This window comes from Pygocentrus nattereri, chromosome 6 (genome assembly GCF_015220715.1).
Source record: "Pygocentrus nattereri isolate fPygNat1 chromosome 6, fPygNat1.pri, whole genome shotgun sequence".
Classification (NCBI taxonomy): domain Eukaryota; kingdom Metazoa; phylum Chordata; class Actinopteri; order Characiformes; family Serrasalmidae; genus Pygocentrus; species Pygocentrus nattereri.
In genome coordinates this window covers 22,743,643-22,766,010 of record NC_051216.1, presented here as the reverse complement: position 1 = coordinate 22,766,010, position 22,368 = coordinate 22,743,643, and the positions used below count along the sequence as shown (strand labels likewise).

General features: G+C 39.2%; 1 protein-coding gene across 1 annotated transcript; it reads left to right on the top strand.

Annotated features, from left to right (window-relative positions):
* Positions 1 to 3,333: 3,333 nt before the first annotated feature.
* On the top strand, positions 3,334 to 19,754 carry gad1a (glutamate decarboxylase 1a). The gene is made up of 17 exons (XM_017692399.2): positions 3,334 to 3,746; positions 4,659 to 4,836; positions 6,623 to 6,682; positions 8,753 to 8,908; positions 9,672 to 9,914; positions 11,119 to 11,209; positions 13,676 to 13,788; positions 14,054 to 14,169; positions 15,033 to 15,112; positions 15,233 to 15,287; positions 15,735 to 15,851; positions 15,954 to 16,018; positions 16,156 to 16,234; positions 16,610 to 16,759; positions 17,014 to 17,121; positions 17,319 to 17,408; positions 17,602 to 19,754. The coding sequence occupies exons 2-17, from the start codon at positions 4,761 to 4,763 to the stop codon at positions 17,773 to 17,775; spliced, it is 1,773 nt and encodes a 590-aa protein (XP_017547888.1). The 5' UTR covers positions 3,334 to 3,746; positions 4,659 to 4,760; the 3' UTR covers positions 17,776 to 19,754.
* Positions 19,755 to 22,368: the final 2,614 nt, after the last annotated feature.

Sequence of the window (22,368 nt, the reverse complement as noted above, 5' to 3'; positions counted from 1 at the left end):
GTTTAAATGGCCATGCTCTGACTTTCACAGTGAGAAATCTCGTCAGATTGGATAACACTACAGAAAATTATTGAGGTAAATTGTAGTAAATTGTGTAAGAAAGTGGCGTATTAGATGGTTTATAACTTCGTCCAGGACATACGTGTGTGAAACAATACCGTTAAAATACTATACTCTATAAACTGTAGGATACAGCTTGTTGAAACAAAACATTCTAAATTCCTGAATAGTCCAATTGTGAAGATTTTAAACACATATATTTAAAGTGGTTTGATGTGATTTTTTTTAGAGAAACATACGAAATCTGAACTGTTTACAGTAAATGTGATAGGAACCAGACATCTGAGTTTAATGCTCTAAAATACCTAACCTAAAAGAATAGATAGTTTGATAATCTAACACTTTTTGCTCTCTGCATTATTCCAGGTTTTGTTTCTTGGTTGGTTTTGCTGTCTTCACTATTGTTGTAAATGTGGAAAATAGTAAAAAAAAATATGGAGAACTCTTTCATAAGTATGAGTACTCTTTCGTAAGTCTCCAAACTTTTGACTGGAAGTGTCAAACGTATGTATATAGCTCTTATTCTCCTGGACAAGCTGCTCTCTGCAAACTGTCTTGCTGCACATCAGTGTTTAAGATATCTGGTACTAGGATGAATAATTGCTCTGGATCTCAGTGCCAGAACAGCCTCCATTCCAGACGTTTCGGGCTTTATACTCGTTATGGGTGATTATGTTTCATCAACAACTTCTCCAGTAAGTACTGATGTCAGATCTTGTTACTGGCATGTTATGTTGGCCCTGAATCAAGGATGATATGGGCATTATCACTTAAAATATGTTTACTTATTCTTAAAGTTACAAACTGTAAAGAGTTTAATGCCTCCAAATGTTCTCACACACATAGTTCTGAGACTATTTTACAAAGGTTTTTGGCCTCATATTTTCTTAAATACATTCAAGGCAGAGAGATACATGCAGGGCAATGTAATGCAAAATAGTCCCCAAGACAATATTCAAATTGATCACAATTTTACAATTACCAACCTTACATATAAACACCAGAAGACACGTGTATGTTCACTGGTGGTTTTGGATAGCAAATAAAAAAGCTATATGTGAGTTTTAGACATCACAACCCATGGTTTCTATCACCACCACTGTAAAGACATTCAAGGTGATAAGTTTTTCTACAATGTATTTCACATCAAACCTCTCAGAATAACTTATTTACATATCAAAAGTTTAAAAAATGATGGAATTCCAGTTTAATACTTCATATCCAACCAATGCCTCAAAAAGTGGATGGCATTTCACTTTGAAGTGCTTTTTCAGAGCCAAGGCTTGGAATGTTCTTCATTAAGTCAAATCACAGACAAAGTATTTTACTCACTGGAAACAACACTGATGGTAAATCCCCAAAACAAGCAGAAACTAAAAAGTCATCTACATACTTTAAACTTTGGAACCCCTTAAAATTAATATTCTGCTTGAAATGCACTATATTGTATTACTAATGAAGGACTTCATGTGAAATGTCCTTTTCCTCAACTTACTTTTCGTACATAAACAGAGGTTTTCCAACCCCAAAAGTATGCCCTTCTAAGTCGGGTACTTTAAGGTGCAGCCATTGCTGACACAAGTGTTCAGTTGTACACACACAACTTGTATAATCTCAATTGTAAAGCGTTGCCAATGAGCCTAAGATCACCATGGCCCATGCCAAGTGATGACTAGCACTGGAGATACGTTCACGGGAGTGATGGAGCACCCCTGAATTCTCCTGGGATGAGCTGAAGTGGTGTTAGTGATCCAGAACTAATCATCCAGTATCAGTACCTGACCTGACTAATGATCTTCTGGCTGAATGCTCACAGAAATGTTTTACATTGATACGTAGATAGATCGGTTTAATGTCATTCTATCACCAGCAAGTTATTACAACACCTATAATGTACACCGTGTACGAAATCATAGCCCTAGAAGCAAGGTCATATGTCTCACTAGCAATGTCAGCTGTGATACAGCTCGCCTGTGTAAATTTGGAGATGTGACTTTTCCAACAGGCTGCTGTATTGCACCGCCATCTAGCGGTTGTTTGTGGATCTGTGGGTTCAAAAATATGCTCTTCTTTGTACTTGTTCTCTGTGTCGATGACGAAACCACCCACTACACAAACGTGAACTCCTACCGTGAGCAGGGCGCCTGGATATCTCTCAGTTTGTCCGACGGTGTTAAAAGTGCTGTCATTTATTTTCGTGAGAACGTGAAAATGTTTTCACACACACGCACACACACACACACACGCACACACACACACATTTTCTAAGCCGCTTCTCCCTCAGGGTCGCGGGGATTTTTTCACACATGATGGTTAATTAATTAAATGTTGATTTTTAAAAAATGTATATATACGTAATCTGCATTCATCTTAATTCATTTGAAATACGTCGGTGATATACTCGTCCTTTAATCGAGTGTCTAATCACCAATAATTACCTGTCATGTCACTGCATCAGCATTCCATGTTTGGGTGAGTGAAGTAGAGGACAGTAAGGTCAGTCAGGGACCATACACCTGAAGAGTACTAAAGAGGCTCTTTGGCATTTGAGGGGTGTCTGAAGGAGCTGTCCAGGTGCTGAAATGCCCCTCTACAGGGAACTAAATGGATCTGGAGGTACACAAAATTCAGGCAAATCCAGAGTGCGTGCCCACCATTTAGCCTACATTTCATATCATTTATGAGGCGGCTACCTGAAGGCGCGTATTGAGGCAGCAATCATTTTGTAATTCCTTCCTTTTTCTGCACAGTCGACAATTCCAGTTCATTCGAAATGTTCCAGTGTGACACTGAACTGTTCATGTTCGCATTATACTGTTTCAGATGAGAAAGCAGCCACTGACAGTTCTCTAATGCGCTTTACCACCGAGCGTAAATGGCGTTAATAAAGACCACTAGGTGAGTTGGAGCTCATTAAACCGACTGCTTGCTGCCATCGTGTGGACTTTTTCTTCTAAAGCATTCATTTCTACATTTCTCACGTGTGCTCTTATCCAGGATATAAGCCTGTAAATGACTTAAAAGACGCCTGTCGTTTCCCTTAAGACAATGTTGTCCCTCATTAAACAAGACGAACTATGCAGTGTATGATGGCCGTCTGTGATTAATATTAAAACTAAGCCACACTCTCATTTGTTCACACAGCAATATATCAGCGGTAATAGACCATCATCTTTCGTTAGCTTATATGCACTGTTGTCCTTCGCATTATGAAGGTCAGAACTGTTCCCAACCCCTCCCTCTCCCTCCGCGCGCAAAGTGCCTCAGCGTAATGTGTTGCTATTGGGTCAAACTTCCGAAGTCTTTGTTCGTGACTCGGATTCTCATTCGAGACGCAAAGTGCTGCGGGCGCGTCCCCCCAAAAGTGTATCTGCGCTCCCGGACATGCAGCCGTGAGATGAGCTTTCAGCAAACAAAGCCACTCCGTCGTTTGGGCAGCGCGACATGCGCTACAGGAGCACGCAGCACCAGCACCGTGACCGGCTAATGAACACGCGCTCGGTCCGCGCGCTGAACATCAGCACATCAAACAGTGGCTCGCCAAAGGTCGCCGTGGATGGGATTTAGTCCGCCCGTATTTGCGCCTCTTAGCTTTGGAGTGAAGGCGCAGCACCGAGATTTGGAGCTGCCTCGCGATTTTTTGGACAGTCTCTGCTGTGGCTCACCCGCTGGATCTCATCTGCAAGGTAACTTTGGACCATTTTACTCCTGATTTGTCAAATACCACATTCAGCTTTGCTCTAACAGGTGCCTTAAAACAATGTCTGCTCTGAAGCGACACTCCAGAGACGCCTTTGCTGGTTTGTTTCTATTTTACTTGGCAAACCAGTCTCAGGTTCATTTTCAGTTTTTCTGACTTTGTACCATTTATCGAAAGCTGGTTTTCCATTCGTTTTTTTTTTACTGACATGAATATTCACTATTTATATTAATCCGTTTCTCTGTTCACACCTGAGGACTGTCTGTGCTACGCGCGCTTTTATTTATTGCTGATAACCTGTGCGTAATGGACTTAATCAGTCATATCTGGGATGCCTTGAAGATTTGCTGCGCCACTAAGCTGTAGCAAAACGGCCTTGGCGCTTCTCTTTCTTCCGTTCCTCACCCATAAAATAAACTTTTAAATGCCATCACATACTCGCTGCAGGGTGGGATTATAGGACTATGATAAAAAGACGATATGCATTGTTTAGAGCTTTCTTTGCTGAAAATAAAACCCAGTTCGTCATAAAGAGGCGCATTTTTGCGTAAGGTGGTAAAAATAGATTTGTGACTCAGTGACAGATTCAGTCACTTCATCCGTCCTGGAGCCTGGCTGTACCTGCATGGATATATATATATGTGTGTGTGTGTGTGTGTGTGTGTGTGTGTGTGTGTGTGTGTATTTGTGCGTATGCACACGTGTGTCTGCGTATGTATGTATATGTATGTATGCATGTGTAGTGCGTTATAAGCACTATTCAGGCTTTGTCCGCTTCTTTATAATGTAGCTTTGTAAATGTGCCTCTAGCGTTTTGAGCGGAGAACGGTGGTGCTCTATATTTAGTGCAGACTCGATGCTAAACTTTCTCTCTCTCTCTCTCTCGTCTCTCTTTCAGCGAATGTGACTTTTCATCCTGCTGGTTAAAATAAGAGCTGTGTTCGGGCTGAAGTGACAGCGCTCCTCATACACGGGACCCCGGCAGTGTGTCTTTAGAGTGATGGCGGCGTGGGCACCTTCCTCCTCCGCCGGCGAGCCGGACCCCAACACGGCTAATTTACGACCACCTTCCTCAAGTAGGTCCATCACCGATAAAACGCTATTTCACTCCGGCTATTTGCTTTGTGGCCAGCGTCGTTAATCTTGTCTACTGGGTGGGGGGTGGAGAGGGAGGGGGGATTAGAAGGGGCGGGGGTGGAGAGAGGTGGGGCTAGAGGGCTAGGGATATTTGGAGGGGGCGAGGGGGCGAGGGGGAGGGGGTAGGGGTTGGGGGTGGGAGGGTGGGGGGTAAAACGGTGCTTTTCGCTTCGTCTCACCTCCAACAAATCACCGCTGCAGTGCACGCGCGGCAGACCTCCCGCACCAGCCAGCCAGAGCGGCGCGGCTGTCACTCTGCGAGCTGCCCTTTGAAAACATGGACTGGTGGACAATTAAAGAAGACAGACGGCCACAGCAGCTCCAATCAGTCTTTATCGATTTCAACATGTCATGTTTTAATTACACTTTACCCAGAAAACTTACTGATACACAGAAATAATTACTGATATTTTTGTTAATGTGCGTACAAGCATGTAGTTATTAGATTATTATTATTAGTCACATATAATACACTAGACTAGGCTATTATTATTATTATTGTTATTATTATTATTATTACTATTATTATTGTTGTTGTTGTTGTTGTTATCGGTACTATATTTAAATTCATCATGGTTCGTCTCTGCCTATTAGTCTACCAGATTGCCCTTTTCTCCTCCTTACCTCTGAGTGAAAGAGAAGAAGGGCGTGTGTCTGCAGCGCTGTGTAATGAAGTGAAGAGGAGCTCTAATTGTAGAGATATTAAATAGGTCCTAATGGCTGCCTTTTGGCTCCAGCACATTGCTCTGAGGCTGTGGGGGTTTAATAGCTTTTCAGCCCCAGAGAAGGGAGCAGGCAGAGGGAACCTCCTCACAAAATGCCCTGAGCTGCCTAGTCCATCACAGACGTTTAACCGCTTCAGAAAAAGCCACTTCTCTCTTTGTTTCATCACAGCTCTTAGTGTTTTTGCAGCTGTCCAGTCTTTTGTTATTTTTTTGAAAAACCGTCTTCGCAGAAGACCACGTTTACTGGCCAAAACCCTGATGCAAAAAAATGAGAAAATTGCTTTTTATTTCTGTTATGAAATAAAATATGCATACATGTATTTGTGAAAAAAGGTTATAAACTCTATTATTTTCGCTCTGCAGACAGTTCTAAGAGTATATCTTCGTGCTATGTTCCAGGGCTTAACTGCCTTTGTAAAAATTTATTTTTATGTAATGTAATCAGTCAAGCTAAGCAGGCTGACAGCTGGATTTTGACCCGGTCCATTTTTCTTTCTTTTTTTTTTATACCACGAAAGACTGAATGAGGTGAAATGGTGCTGCTTTGTGTCGGTCTGAAGAGGAGGAGCAGAGTCAGGGCTGATTTACATTCCCTGAGTGTTGTTTGGTGAAATGGAGGTGATTTGGTGGAGAGCAGTGTGAGTGTGGGGTCCGGCCGCTGAGATAATTCTGCTGCTGGTAAACGGTGCGAGTGTGTGCCAAAGTGCAGAGTGTGTATAGAGGGAAGGAGGAGGAGGGAGGGGGGGGTAATTTCACCTGCTCTTACATTCGCCTCCACCTCCACCCTTCCTAATACTTAGTGTTTCATTTAATTGCAAATTGGTTGAGAAAAAAGTACCTAGTCCTGCTCTTGACTAGACTGTGTTTAAAGCCGAGAGAGAGAAGGAGAGAGAGAGAGAGAGAGAGAGAGAGAGAGAGACAGAGAGACAGAGAGAGACAGAGAGAGACAGACAGACAAAATACATTTGGGTCTCATGAGTTTGTTCATTTGCTTTTGAAGGCTATGACTGGAGTGGAGTCGCTCACGGATGTACGAGAAAACTTGGCATGAAGATCTGTGGTGAGTTTTTTTTATCACTGTTTATTGTTTAGAAGAACAAAAATAAATCAGGAGCAGCGCGACAATCGAAACGTGACACACCAGGTTAGCGCGGAAACAGAAAAACAGATGCAGAGAGACAATAAAATAGAAATCTGCGTTCGTCATCGGCTCTGAGAGGGCAGCGTGGTGTGATGATGGTAGCTGCTCAATATTCCCAAATGTACCTTTTATTTGGGTCTGTATTGTTATTTAAATATTTCTAGTGATTTATATTGAAAGAAAATATGCACAAATTACTTTTGCAGTTTTACATCTAGATAAACCCCTTAATAATGTGTATATCTGAAATATTTAAATTTCTCGGGTCCACATGCTCTTTAAATCTAAAGCTTTTTATATTCACATTCAACTTTTAGCTTTTATTCACATATTCACTTTATATATATATAATTGTCTGTGAAAAAAATACACAAGTTGAAATGAGCTGTAGTTTTTAGAGCTATACATATTTTCACCATTTAAACGATTGAGAAGTTCAGTGTCATTTTATTGTCGTAATAAATATAGTAGATGGCATGTGTCCAGGTTAATAGAAGGGGTTTAGATGATGGGGGTGATCCTGTAGCGCCCCCACCTGCTAAAGGAGGATTCTGAACAGTAAATTTGTCTAAATTTATAATGAAGCGTATTTTAAATCCATAACTATATTTCTACCAGTAACATAAATCACAAATGTAGCGGTGAATGTCCTACGCTAATGTGTGTCCTAGTGGTTCATACTGAAGTGAAGGTGTCGCTCGTTTTTAAGTGATCACAGTTTCTCTAAATCTGTGTGTTTGAACAGGCTGTGTGGGGAGCTGTGGTTTGGTTTATACCTGCCGCTCTCTTGGGGTTATAGATCAGAGGAATCTGCAGTCCTTCATTAGTCTAGCGGCGATAAGTCCGCCGTCCCTCGGGAGGATGAATGAACAACAGAAATGTGTTGAGTGTCCGTATGTGTGGAAGAGATAGCGCGGCCCGTGTGTGAGAGAGTGCTCTGCACTTCACCTGATAAGGCTTTCAGTGAGTGTTGGGGGAAAATGGCCCGACAATTCCCTTTCAGATAAATCCGGTGCGAGAGTCTCTCTGAGACCCTCTGCTTTATTTCAGTTTGACCGACGAACGCATTAACAACAAAAGATAAATGTTTACTACACTCGGGAGCTTTATGGCTCAATACTTAAAAATATGCGCACACTCTTTTTTAAAATATGGATTTTTTTCACAGCAAGTCTGAACTAATTCTAGCTCTAACTCTGGCTATGCTTGGCTAGGAATAGAGAATAAATGAATAGCGAATAAAATGAAACGAGTGATCGTTAAATCGTTAATAATCAAGGCGGACTTGTTTTCTTTGCAGACTCACTGCGCTCTACAGTTTCACTGCAGTGGTTTCTCTCTCAGTGCTGATTTCTGCTCCGGCTCCGAGTCCAGTGTAACTCAACCTTTTGCATTGCCTTTAATTCATCCTTCCGTTAAAGGAGCTGCGCATCAACCCGTAAATCAAACCGCTTTCCAGCAGAAACGGACTGCGGAGCGTAAGCCTGTGTTTTAGTTTTCGGAAATAAAATCGCTGTTTTAAGGAGAAATGCAGCCTCGACTCCTCCTGTGAGCCGTTACAATCGCTGTGAAGTGCCAGTGATTTTTCCTCCACCCGTTTTCGTACAGGCCCCGCCTGTCTTAATGTGATTGGCCAGGACTGGTTGATAGGCGGACTTCTGGGGTGTATGACCTATTAGCCAATCCTGGCGCTGCAGACAGGACACTTCCAGCCAATCACAGCGGAGGAGGCGAGGTCTGCCTGAATACGGGTGGGAAAAATAACGCGCACTAAACGCCGCTGTTTGTTTCTCCCGGGCTGGATTTTGGCAGTTCTTCCTCGGGGACAACCCGTCCCAAGACCTCTCACACAGCGAAGGACCCCCTCTTGATTTAAAGAGCGCGGGACACAAGCGCGCGCACACTGTGGAACTGAACCAGTTAAATGTGCGATGTTTGGACATGCAAGAAGCAAGTTTCAGTCTTCTTCTCCTTCTCCTAACAATCCAGGATTTTTACAGAAGAATAATAATGTGGACGAGAAGGGTCGGATTGTGGGCCCTTTTACAGAGCAGCCCTCCCCGAAGAACCTGTTAACCCGAGACAACGAGCGGGGGTCGCGCTTCAGACACACAGAGACGGACTTCTCCAACCTGTACGCCAGGGGTGAGCCACTCCGCTGCCTTTACCTCCAGAGTTCATTTACACAACAAAGACAACGACATTATTATTTGTTAATGTTTTTTTAGTCTTTATTTTCAGTTTTATTTTGCACGTTGGTTTTTAAGTTTACAATCACCATTTTTATACAGTTCAAACCAGGAAAATGTTTGTTGTTGTTATTATTATTATTATTATTATTATTATTATTATTATTAGTGGTTGCAGTAGTAGTAGAAGCAAAAATATATTTAGTTAAAATATTAATTAAATTGTCATTTAAATGGTGGGGTTTCATGATGTGATGTCCTAATTATAAATGTCTTATCTCAGTCCATATTTATTAATAGAACTCACTGTAAAAGAAATAGAAGTATCTGTATTTTATACCATGTCATCTTATTATTTAAAGTTAAAATAACCTAAGATGTCCTAAGATATCAAGGCAGCCTGGAAACTCACCAATAATTTTTAAGTTAAGACCCCAGTGTTTTTAAATATTATGTTTCCTGTGAATCACATGCCCTTGTTCCCAGGAGCATGAGTAATACTGAGCTTTATCAATTGTCTAAATAGCAGAATATTTTATTAATTATCTATTCATTCTATCATTTGGCATAGGATGTATTTACTTAACTTTGGTTCACTGAATTTGCACTGTTGTTTACAGTTTCAAAGCATGTCAGCTGCAGCTTTGGCTGATATTAAGAGTGCTTAAGTATTTAAACAGCTCTGAATAAATATGGCCTATGTGTCACAAATCTTCAAGATTTACTGCCTGCCAAGAATGGTGAAGAGCCTACTATTCAGTTCCTGCTGGAGGTGGTGGACATCCTCACTAACTACGTCCGCAAGACATTTGACAGATCCACCAAAGTGCTGGACTTCCACCATCCACACCAGCTGCTGGAGGGCATGGAGGGCTTCAACTTGGAGCTTTCTGATCAGCCGGAGAGCCTGGAGCAGATCCTGGTTGACTGTAGAGACACACTGAAATATGGTGTCAGGACAGGTGAGAGAAATGGAGAGACTGATATTTTATTATGTAGATTCAAATGTTTGGTGACTGATTTGTGCTGTCATTTGTAACCTTTTAAACTCTACAGCTGTTATTCGATTACTAACTATGATAACAATTATCCAGTCACTGTGGTGAAACTAATATATAAATTACAGTATGTGTCCTAATATTTTGGGGAAGACTTTACATTAGAATTTGAAGCATGTCAGGATTTAATTGCATTTTTTAGCCCTGTAGCTGATGCTTGAAACTGAGCATGGGCACCTTAGGCTCATGTATAGGTGCTCTAGAATGTACCATCGTATTGGTAATGTTTACACATACAGTTTTAAAAAAGATGGTTCTTCAAGGGTTCTTTAATAAAGACAATGGTTCTGTACAGAACTGACACAACTATGTATAGCAAGAACTTTTTACATACTTAAATGGTTCTTTGCATGATAAATGGGTGCTGGAGAATGCATTGTATATGGTTCTATATAGCATCAAATTTTCTACTGTTACAAGGTTGGCATTTGGAATATTCCAAAAAGTTCTATATAGAACCATATACAGCATATTCTCCATCAGTCTGAAGTACTATCTCACCATGCAAAGAACTATTTAAGCATGCAAATTGTTCTTTGAGTGTTCATGTTTCTATGTGGAGGCCTCAATCACCAGCCATTTCTAAGAAGACATTTCTTTAAAAAAATGCATTTTTCACAAAGATTCTGACATTCACCAATGTTTTATTATTTGGGATTTATTCTTAGGTGAGAACAGAATCTACACACACTCAAGAGCACAAATGTGTTTAAAAGCACATCATGAATCTAATGTAAATGGTTTCTTATGACTTTTCCTAAAACCTTAGAAAGATATTAGTGAACGAGGCCCATTCTCTTCATTAAAGAACCCTTGAACCCTTGAAGAACCATCTTTTTTAAGAGTGCAGATCATACAAGCTGTGCAAATTGAATTTAAGGTGCAATGGGTGCACCTTAAAGTAGCTGAATCATTGATTAGAAGCAGTGTCTGGATACTTTGGGACATACAATGTATGTAGCAATCAGAGTGGGGAGCCTGTAGAATTTAGGGGCAACATAAATACACATAGCTTATAGTTTACTACGCTAGTATATTTTCAGTTCCACTTGGAAATCCGAAACAATTAAGCTCATGTGCTTTGTTGTGGATATTGTTTTCTCTTCAGGTCACCCCAGGTTTTTTAACCAGCTATCAACTGGGCTAGACATCATTGGCTTGGCTGGCGAGTGGCTCACCTCCACTGCAAACACTAATATGTGAGTTCTAATTTTCGTTTATTCCTGCAGGTTTATTTGTCATCCTGACGGAGTGCAGAAGGTGTAATTGGAACATTATCTAGAAGAAACACCCAAACAATAGCTTAAAAAGCCTATTTGTCACATTGTCAAGAAGCAGCTTCATTTGTTACTCTGTTTAACATACCCATCACAACATTTCTTCATTCAGATCTCTGGGTGCAATCTTTATTATAATCAATTCATCATCAGCATTCACCTTTGACACAGTGGAACCTTTGCCATAGTAACAAATAAAAACAACTGTGTCTCTAAAGTAGCCTGTGAAATGTCCCAGAGGTTTGATACACAGCCTGCAGACAGGACAATTACTGACGCAAGGCTTCACTTCATTGGTCAAGGCTAATTTACATCCTTATGTTCTCACATATGGCGTCAGTTTCAGTCAGTGTGCACTTACATACGGAGTCAGTCATTATGCTGATCAGATGATTGTTTTTAGAAGTAGCTTGAGATTTTAAAGAAACACCACACCTTGCTGCACATAATGCACATTTTGCACACCTTATTGGGCATCAGGCACATCTGTAAACTCCACACTAGACATTTTATTTTGGTACCAATATCTGCACATATTTATTTATTTAATATGGTCATTATATGCTGTTACCTGTGCCTCCTTGTACAGTTATTATTGCACTACGTCTTTCATCTCAGGTTATAGATATTATTCCAGGTTGTTGTATCTTTCTGTTTGTATATCTGCCTGTAGATAGGTTCTTTTTATATTTATTCTTCCTGTTATATTGTTTACACCCTTATTACTATTACTGTCCTGTGTTGTGTTACTGCTACTGGCTGCTAAATTCACTTAGGGGTCAATAAAGTATCTATCTATCTATCTATCTATCTATCTATCTATCTATCTATCTATCTATCTATCTATCTATCTATCTATCTATCTATCTATCTATCTATCTGTCTGTCTGTCTGTCTGTCTGTCTATCTATCTATCTATCTATCTATCTATCTATCTATCTATCTATCTATCTATCTATCTATCTATCTATCTATCTATCTATCTATCTATCTATCTATCTATCTATCTATCACAGTAAGCCTGTTCTTATCAATCAGAAACTAGAGTGTTTATTAATCTTTCCACCTCTTTTCCTATTCACCAAGCAGTATTTTCAGTCTTTTCAATGTAAACAAGTTAAGCCATGGATGCTGGTGTCCTACACAATGATTCATCAAAATAATCCATGATACTTTCCATCTTCAGCAAACTTTATATCCAAAAAAAAAAAACCCCAAACAGCAAGGTGTGAATATATCAGTTCAAGTGACCTCTGAAGGTCAGACATTCTATTATGTCTTTTTATGGCATGTGCCCAAACTATCTAAAGGTCAATAAAAGATACACAGCTGATTTATTTCACTATTTACTGCTGTGGTACAATGACTGCCCTCTGTTTCTTTTAGTGATTTAAAGAGTAGACAACCATACAAAGTTCATAAGGTCCATAATGACTTGTCAGTTGTATCAGAGAACTAAGTCTGCAATAAAATGAGGAGAAAGGTTATAGAAAACTGTTTTATTTTTGGTAATAATACAGTGGGGTTCAAAGTCTGTGACCACTAGTGAAAATTATTTTATTTTATATTCTTTTCTAATTTAATACAAAATACTTTTATATTAATATTTGTAGTATTTGGTGTGTCCTCCATTTGCTTTAAAGATAGCATACACTCAAGCTGACATGACACGTGTTTGTAAAAAAGCTACTGATGAAAAGATCAAAACCACTTGAGAGTCGTCTGAATATGAGCTTCAATGGAAGAGATAAGCTTAAAAAACTGACCATGGTCATATTACAAATGTGCTTACATTGGAACAGTGACCAAGACATGCAAAATGAAGACATTTCTTCTTCATGTCACTTGTAACAACTTTTTTTTTTCAAAATTCTAAAACTTTCTATTGTTTGTTCAAATAATAATAAAAAAAGAATTTGATGTGATCTTTTACACCCTGCTGTATATCCTCTAGTGGTGTTTGCTAGAATAAATAATAGGATAAAGACATGTATACACATGAGTAAATGATCTGAAGCCTGGTTGCGTACTTGGATGTGGTCTATGATCTCCTTTCACATGACTATTTATATTAATAAGCCAATTAGCCAAGTCTGAACAGACACTTTCCATTCACGTTCACTAATTAGCCTCTGATTGTTCCTAATTACTTCTTTTGGTCAATGATCATCATAACTGTGCTGGAGATGCCTCCTCTGGGAACTTTGTGTCAGAATATGTTTATATGATTAATTATGGGTTACATTCAAGAAGGTGCGACCATATATCAATATATTATTATTATGTTATATTTGGATGATGACAGCTGATGATGAGTGTTTTTGTTTGTTGGTCATTTATATGCAGTAAGTATGTGTGCATGTATTGCATTTGTTGCTTTTTCCACAGGTTCACGTATGAAATCGCTCCAGTGTTTGTGTTGATGGAACAGCTGACTCTAAAGAAGATGAGGGAGATCGTAGGCTGGCCAAATGGAGAAGGTGATGGCATATTCTCCCCAGGTGAGCTCAAACACTAATGAAAAGATAGTGTATGTGGGAAGATGAAGGCAAAAATAATTCAGAGAGCTCTGTGGGTCAGTTGAATAACACGTTAGTCAAGCTCTCCAAGAGCTAAGTGATTTTGCATGCAGCATAATGTATAAGAATGTAAATACTAATGTAAATGTAAACACTGTCATCATGCAATATTTTATAAAGCTCAGGAATTGCTGTAGTGTGATCCTAAAGTTGCCAATTGTGTTCATACCTGTCATTTCACTCACAGGAGGAGCAATCTCCAACATGTACAGTGTGATGGTAGCTCGGTATAAGCACTACCCAGAGGTGAAGACCAAAGGCATGACAGCAGCTCCCAGACTGGTGCTGTTCACTTCTGAGCATGTATGTATGCTCAGTCTCACTGAAAGTGAAGATTAAGGTTATTTCTGCTAGTTAAATAAATATTTTGTTTTGCATTTGACTGTTCATATATTCAAATCTTGCTATCAGAGGGCCAGAAGCTAAGGCATAATTGTTTTTTGCTACTATATAATACAATGAAAATTGCTGCTCTTCATATTTTTTATATTTACAGTACTGTGCAAAAGTAAGCCAGGAAAAAAAGTCAGAACACATTTAGTCAAAAATTACATGGAAGCCTCAAAAGTTTTCACAGTGTTCACTCTGCATTACAGTTTCCAATCATTTCAGGAGACTTGCTGTCAGTTCTGCTAAAATATCTGCAGGGATATTTTTACATACTTGCAAAGTTCAGTCTTAGAATTTGGTGGAATTTTTTTGCTTTACACGATCAAAGTAATCCCAAAAAATGTAGTGATGTGGAGGTCTGGACTCTGGTGAGTCCATTGTTCTGAGAATGCCGGCAGCTTCCTCCTGTCTTTTTTTTTTGTAGTCCCTAGTTCCTTATCTCAGTAAGGGCTTCTTGACAGCTATACACCTTTTTAGATCCATGGTGTTAGGTTATCTTCTCATAGTGGAAGCTGGACAGAAACATTAGTATTGTTGATCTGATTGTGATAGTTCTGGTGGCCCACAGGGTCTTGCATGCTTTTTTCCCCCTCTTATATTACAAAATCATATATTTCATCTCTTCAGAAAGATCTAAAAATAAATAGCCATTTTGACTGTTAATTAAGTGAAAGAAATGAGTTTCTCTGACTTTAGCACAGTAATACATTTTTCTGTATCTGTTCTTTACTGTGAAGAATGTCTTCCACATAGTTTTTTTCATCATCCTTTAACAGAGTCACTACTCCATAAAGAAAGCCAGTGCAGTTCTTGGCTTTGGGACAGAAAACCTGATTCTGCTGAAAACAGATGAGAGGTAAGGCAATTCTCTGTCTGTGTTGTGAACTTCTGTAAGCGCCTGGTGTGTGTGTGTGTGTGGCTGTGTGTGTGTGTATGTGTGAGGGTGTCTGTGTTACATGTCCGTCTCCTTTATCAGAGGTAGAGTCATCCCTGCTGATCTGGAGGCCAAGGTGATTGATGCCAAACAGAAGGTGAGTCTTTTCTTAGAAAAGACGTCCAACTCAAGGCCTTTACAGCTTTGTAGCTCATGTAAATTATTTTTTATTATATCTAAACAATGACACCAAACTTTAAACACTGCATGTCATGTGTGGTCTAACTTATTGCTACAAAACTATTGTCATCACATCTGACATTGCATGTTTAGTTGATAACTAATATGTAACTATATTAAGAAGCCTTTTGGTATCCAGTATAGGGTTTCAATCTTGTGATCTAGTTAAATAAAAATAATATCAAAGGATGAATGTAATATGTCTTGTAATATGTGTAGTTAAAATACCATATAGTCTCTACATGACATGCTAAATCTAAGTGATTCAGGTAGTCTGGTTCTTGGTTTTATTTCCTTTATCTGCTTTAGTCAGTGGTTATAATCCATCCAGACTGACAGCTCATCCATCTCTATTCTTTTTCAGGGGTGTGTTCCACTGTTTGTGAATGCTACAGCTGGCTCCACAGTTTATGGAGCTTTTGACCCCATCAACGAGATTGCAGACATCTGTGAAAAATACAACATGTGGCTCCATGTGGATGTAAGTGCCCACTGATGTTTGTAAGTGTTAATAAGAAGGTTTTTAATAGGTTTTACTCAATAAGAAGATCGTATTTAAAAAAATGGTTTTGTATGTCTGCAGGGAGCATGGGGAGGTGGTCTGTTGATGTCTAGAAAGCACAGACACAAGCTGAACGGCGTTGAGAGGTACATTTTATCTTTATATATTACACACACACACACACACACACACACACACACACACACACACACACACACACACACACACACACATTCACAAACATTTCTGAGGCTCTTCTCATTCTGCAGTGTTATTTCTGTAGGGCAAACTCTGTCACATGGAATCCTCACAAGATGATGGGCGTTCCACTACAGTGCTCTGCCATTCTGGTTCGAGAAAAGGTGAGTCAAAGACAATGTAAAGAGAGAGAGAGAGAGAGAGAGAGAGAGAGAGAGAGAAAGAGAAAGAAAGAAAGAAAGAGAAACAGAGAAAGAGCACTTAAAAGACTGTATATGTATAAGAAAGTGTCTGAGTAGCGAAGTGAAAGAGAGATGAAAAGAACAAAAGGGTAAAAGAAAAGGCGGATAGAGGGTATGTGCTCACTGAAGCGTATCATTAACGATTCTCCCCATCCTGGTCTCTTTCTCTCTCTCTCTCTCTCTCTCTCTCTCTCTGCCTGCACTGACATATGTGAGTATCTGGCACTCTGATGGTTTCATTGTGTATGTGTATGTGTGTATGTCTGCGTGTGTGTGTGTGTGTGTGTGTGTGTACAGGGTCTTCTGCAGGGCTGCAATTCTATGTGCGCTGGCTACCTTTTCCAGCCTGATAAACAGTATGATGTCACCTATGATACTGGAGACAAGGCCATACAGTGCGGCCGGCATGTGGATATCTTCAAATTCTGGCTCATGTGGAAGGCAAAGGTGCTGCACACAAATGAACAAATGAACAAATGAATGAACAAATGAATTAATGAATGAATGAAAATCTTAGCTGAAACTTTTTTTTCAAATGGAGTGAACATCATATTAATACCAAATATTTGCACTGGAATATAACAATAATAATAATTATTATTATTATTAGAACAGTGACAGTAATTATAATAAGCATCATCATCATCATAATAACTTTTAAACATTTAATAAGATTTGTTGAAGCCGAATGTCCTCCACAGGGTACCAGTGGATTCGAGAAGCATATAGACCGGTGTTTGGAGCTTTCAGAGTATCTCTATAATAAGATCAAGAACAGAGAAGGCTATGAGATGGTTTTCCAGGGGCAGGTCTGTGATCTCATCTTCATTACCATTCCCCTCTGAAACAGGTTCAGACAATTATGCATCTGTTCTATAGTAGGAGTTATAGTTTTCTTTCTAAGTAGGAGTCTCTCATATTAACAATATAACCAACTACTGTACAGCTTTCATAACAATGGGATGTGTCTGATCATTGTTTATATTGTTCCTTTTCCCTCTCGCAGCCTCAGCACACTAATGTGTGCTTCTGGTACATTCCTCCAAGCCTGCGTGACATGCCAGACAGGGAGGAGAAGAGACAGAGGCTCCATAAGGTAAAGTACCGCCAGCTTCAATAGACTGCCTTTATAGCAAAGGGACCAATGATTTAGTTTGAATGATTTTTTAACACAAGCTCATGCATCAATGCAGAAAAATAGCATGGCCTTGAAGTCAAGAAAACCATGTGAGTAAATGATTGCCTAGTGTGTTGTGATTGCAGAGGAATGATTTTTCCCCCACTTTCAGGTGGCCCCCAAAATCAAAGCCATGATGATGGAGTGTGGGACGACAATGGTGGGCTACCAGCCTCAAGGTGACAAAGTCAACTTCTTCAGGATGGTCATTTCAAATCCAGCTGCCACCAGGTCAGACATCGACTTCCTGATCGATGAGATCGAACGACTGGGCCAGGATTTATAAAGAGCACACAGACACCAGCTGTCTCTGAAGCAGTGGTCAGTGTCCACATGCCTGGATAGATGCCCCTGAGGAATCTTAAACAATTCAACATAGTGTTAGCAAACGTTCTAGCAGCACTCATACAATTTCACCTTCATTCTGATTAGGCTACTGGTCCACCATGGACTCAAGTGAGGCATGATATTCTTCATAACACCCCTTAGAACTGACAAACTACAGCACTAATTGGAAAATAAGAGTTGATACCAATACAACATTCTACTGTATACATTAAAGGAACACTTCTGTTTTTTTCAAGCTATAGTATCTGTAGTATACATTCAATTACTATGGACAATAGCTGTGAACAGAATGTTATCAGAAGTGTTTCTCAATGGTAATTGACCATTCACTACAGATGCAGCAGGTAGAGGTAGGGTAGGGGTAAAATTTTTAAGTTTTCCAAATGGACGATAAATGTACCATGGTGGAGCTGCTAGTGAGGGTGAAGCACTATGAGGTCTTGTGTTCTGGGAGTACAGCGACTGCAGGAGAAGATATCATCATTCTACTCTCTTAATGTGTCTATCTGTTATGTACAAGATCTTTCACTCGTAATAACATTTAACTAGATATGACTACAGAGTCTTCTGCACTAGTATATATTTTAATAATACTATGTGGTTTATCAAAATCAATTAACTGTTGGTTCTCAGTGTTGTCAGTGTTATTACAAAGGCGCATATCTTAGCTGTTCTCCTGTGTTATAAATGAATGGGGAATAATGCATTCATCATTATCATAACAGGAACTGTATTCAATTGCTGTGTTTTTAGAACCTTTATGTAGATTGTGTATATTATTGTTATATGTCCTTTGTGACAAACATATTACATAGTTTTACAGTAAGAAATGTTGAAATAGTGATTACCAGGTACATAGAAATATTTATTAAGATTTTATTTATACAAAGAGATTAATTGTGTGAAAGATGTCGTTTCCTCCATTTGTAAGGGATCCTTATTTGTATTTTGAGAGGATATTGCGATTACGAGTGTTTTAACCAATGTGTTAGAGATTTCAATGTATTCATTGACCAAAGACATGGAACGAAGTGGTGTTTATTTATCCGTCACTTTAATCTGTACTACACAATGGCTTAGATTAAGTGATCAATGTGTAACGTATCAATGAGATATAAGATATCAATGAGCACATTCAATATAACTGCAGTGCAATCAGTGTGGTGTAGCTGTGATTGTCACTATTATTATACATACACAATGAATGTTAGAAGTAATCGTGTAGTTCTAGTCAAGTTAAAAGAAGTCCAGTGAAAAGAGGTGGCTAAGTTCTAGCTTTTATTGCTGGTACTTGGTAAGAAAAGCACAAAAGACTCTCTTAAAATATGAGTGTAGTATATTTTATTAATATTCAGCGAGGATTTTTATTGATGTTTTAGCAACCTAAGAACGGCTTTTTCAAGTCACAGAAAAACAGTACACTGAAAAAAGTGCTTTGAATTCATGACTCAAACATATCAGTGGGTTACACATAAACAAAATGTGTTACATCAACACAGTTCTTGCCAAAAGACAGAAATGATGTTGATTTAAGATATTTAATTAATGTGAACTGATATGTTTCAATTCGATGGACACATTTGAATCATGTATATTCAAAGCAGCACTTCTTTCAGCATGGTTTTTGGACTAAATTCTAATTGTAATTATTGTAATCTGAGACTGGGCTTGGTCTGTGATGGGAATCTAGTCCTGGATTCTCAACAAAAAAGGGTGTTCAGACATGCCTACATAGTGTAAGCAGTGACAGAGATTATGTATTTATGGACAGCATAAAATGTTGTGAAAATACAGCCCCATATATGAGAATGGTCTGTCAGATAATACAGGCAATTTAATCTACAGTGACATCAAGTGAACTTGTGTAGGACTGCTGTCATATAAATACTACGAATAAAACACTCAGCTTTCAGTCTACCCGTCTCCTCTGTTTTATTGGCATTGAGTGATGAGATAATATGGGTCTTTGTGCAGGTGTGGTTTATTCCCTCTAGACTACTGCTTTATCCTTTGAATGAATCTGGGACATTACCTCTCACCCATGTATGAATAATAACAGTAGATGATGTTACTGAGATTCTGTTCAGCATCTGGCTTTGTAGCTGCTGCACTGTAACTTAATTCTGCTGCATTCTTCAAATATATAACTTATAATATAGTAAATTACAGCCATTAAAAGCACCAGTGATATTTCATAGCTCATGAAGTGGCAGTGAAATACACTCTTAAAAACAAAAAGTTCCTCACAGGTTCTTGGCTTGGACATATGGTTCATATAGAATGTTTACTTTATGTGGAAATTATTCACTCATACTCATAATGCAGCTCATTTACAAGAACCATCTGCTAAAAGGTTATTTAGGTTTCACCCCAAAGAACCCCTTCTGGCACCTTTTTAAGAGCACAATAGTGTACATGTCTCTATTGTAAGGCACTGAGTGCATGTTACTATTTATCATTTACATTTTCTTTGGAGAGGCGCACAGAGGTCTCATGAGGTCACAGCCCCATGATGGATTTGGCCAACCATGAGGAACAGAAATCAAAGAGTATCTGAATGGAAATCACTCATTTGCACAGACAAAGAGCAATAACCATTTCAGCATCAATCATTAGACATCATGGACCATAGATTTTCTACGTTACAGCACATTTAACGCAGATTATCTGTGAGGCCAGCCATGAAGTGATGTGATGCTGGAATGCAGCTGTGGTCTTTGATGCTCACAAGTCCAACTGAATCAATCTCACCAAACACAAAATGATCCATTAGCTGCTCTAAAATAGCCAATTTGGGGCAGATCTTTCTCTACATCCATGTGCTTTGAATGACAGTAGCTTTCCTTTTGCCCCAAGACTATTTCCTATTCTAAAAAACCCTGATCTTTTCTCAAATCCAGCCTCGGCCGCCTCTATCTCCACTGTCATTCCCCATTTCTCAAATTAATAGCCCAGAGAGGGAGTTTTACAGGGTGATCATCGCGGCGCCGAGCTTTCTCAGCCCCCTCAGTGAGACGAAGCTGCATTCATTATTCACTCTTTTAAAGATATTTATCATAAAAGTCATCAGACCTTGCTCTCTTTCAGACTCACCGTAAGAGCTCATGGGAAGCCAATTTCAGGCCCTGCCCTGGCTGAATGCATTTTATTTTTAATACAGGAGAAGAAAGTATGTGTGTCTATGCGTGTTAGCAAAGTTTCAACATTTCTAATATTTTTGAACTGATTAATTTAATGTACCTGCATATGCAGTGTATATATTAAATTCTCTGGATTAAAATTTTAGCGTATTGTTAAGTCTATGCTTTACGAAAGGGAAGATGTGAGATAACACAGTGTTTGACCACTGAAGAGTTTTGTAATTATATATGAATCTTCTGTTCTCTCTTTAGTCTGTTCAGCCTCTCATTTGTGATAATGTCAATGTTTAAATGTTTTTTGAGTATGTAAAGGAGAATTAAACACTTGAACGTCTGGTTCCTTTTGCCACTACTGTGAACAGTTCTGACACTGTTTCTCTTGAACAAAGCATTTTTGTTTACATTTTAACCATTTAATTAGGCAAATTTTGGAAAAATGTGTTTACATTCGTGGATTAATTTTCATAGTGGTCTACCCTGAACATGTGTAGGATTGCTGTAAGATATAAATGTTGTTTGCTGTTTTACCCATTAAGCAAGTGGGTAGTTATAGGTAACATCTAAAGCATTAGTGGTGATAACATTGTTGAGCTTAATTAAATTGATGCATAATTATGGAGTTAATTGGGAGGCAGGTGTCTCAGGCCTGGGGAGGTAATTGAAAGATAATGAAAACAAAGAGAGGCAGTGTGAACAGTAGAATCTGTTCTAGCCTTTAATACCACTATTACTCTGCGCTGAGGCACAGACACAGTCCACTGACCACCCAGACGAGACTGGGCCAGACTGTTTCCTGTCTGCTATTATATAAAGGGCATTATTCTGTGCAACAGCCTAACAGACACAGAAAAAATATGAAAAACGTTTCTTAAATTAAAGGTTTCTGTATTGTGGAACAATACAGCCTCACAATGACATAGGCTTTTGTTATGTTATTGTTATAGAGTTGCATTGTATGCATTTAGCTATTCAGGCTTTGTGGTACCTTGGAGAGTTCCATTTAAAATGACTGAGTGTGTTCAGTTAGTGCTTTATGAAGTCTCTGACACACAGCCAAAAGAAGTCACACTTAATTCACATTAGCTGCCCAGCCTAAGCAGAGCCTCCATTTCTGCATCAATTTCAATTACAAGCATTATTAAACCTAGACTAGACTTTGGGAATAAAAAGCTTACCTCTGCCATCTCCCCCCCCCGCCCCCCTTTCTCTTTCTCTCTCTTTCTCTGTGAAATGGGTAGCAGACTAAGTACCTGCTGTCTGAATCTACGCTGCACGCGCACATACACACACACACACACGCACGCACACACATGCACTTATTCACTCAGCATACCATAGGCATGCACATTATAAAGCAATGCACATAAAAAAAATGGAAAGGCCAGATGTTT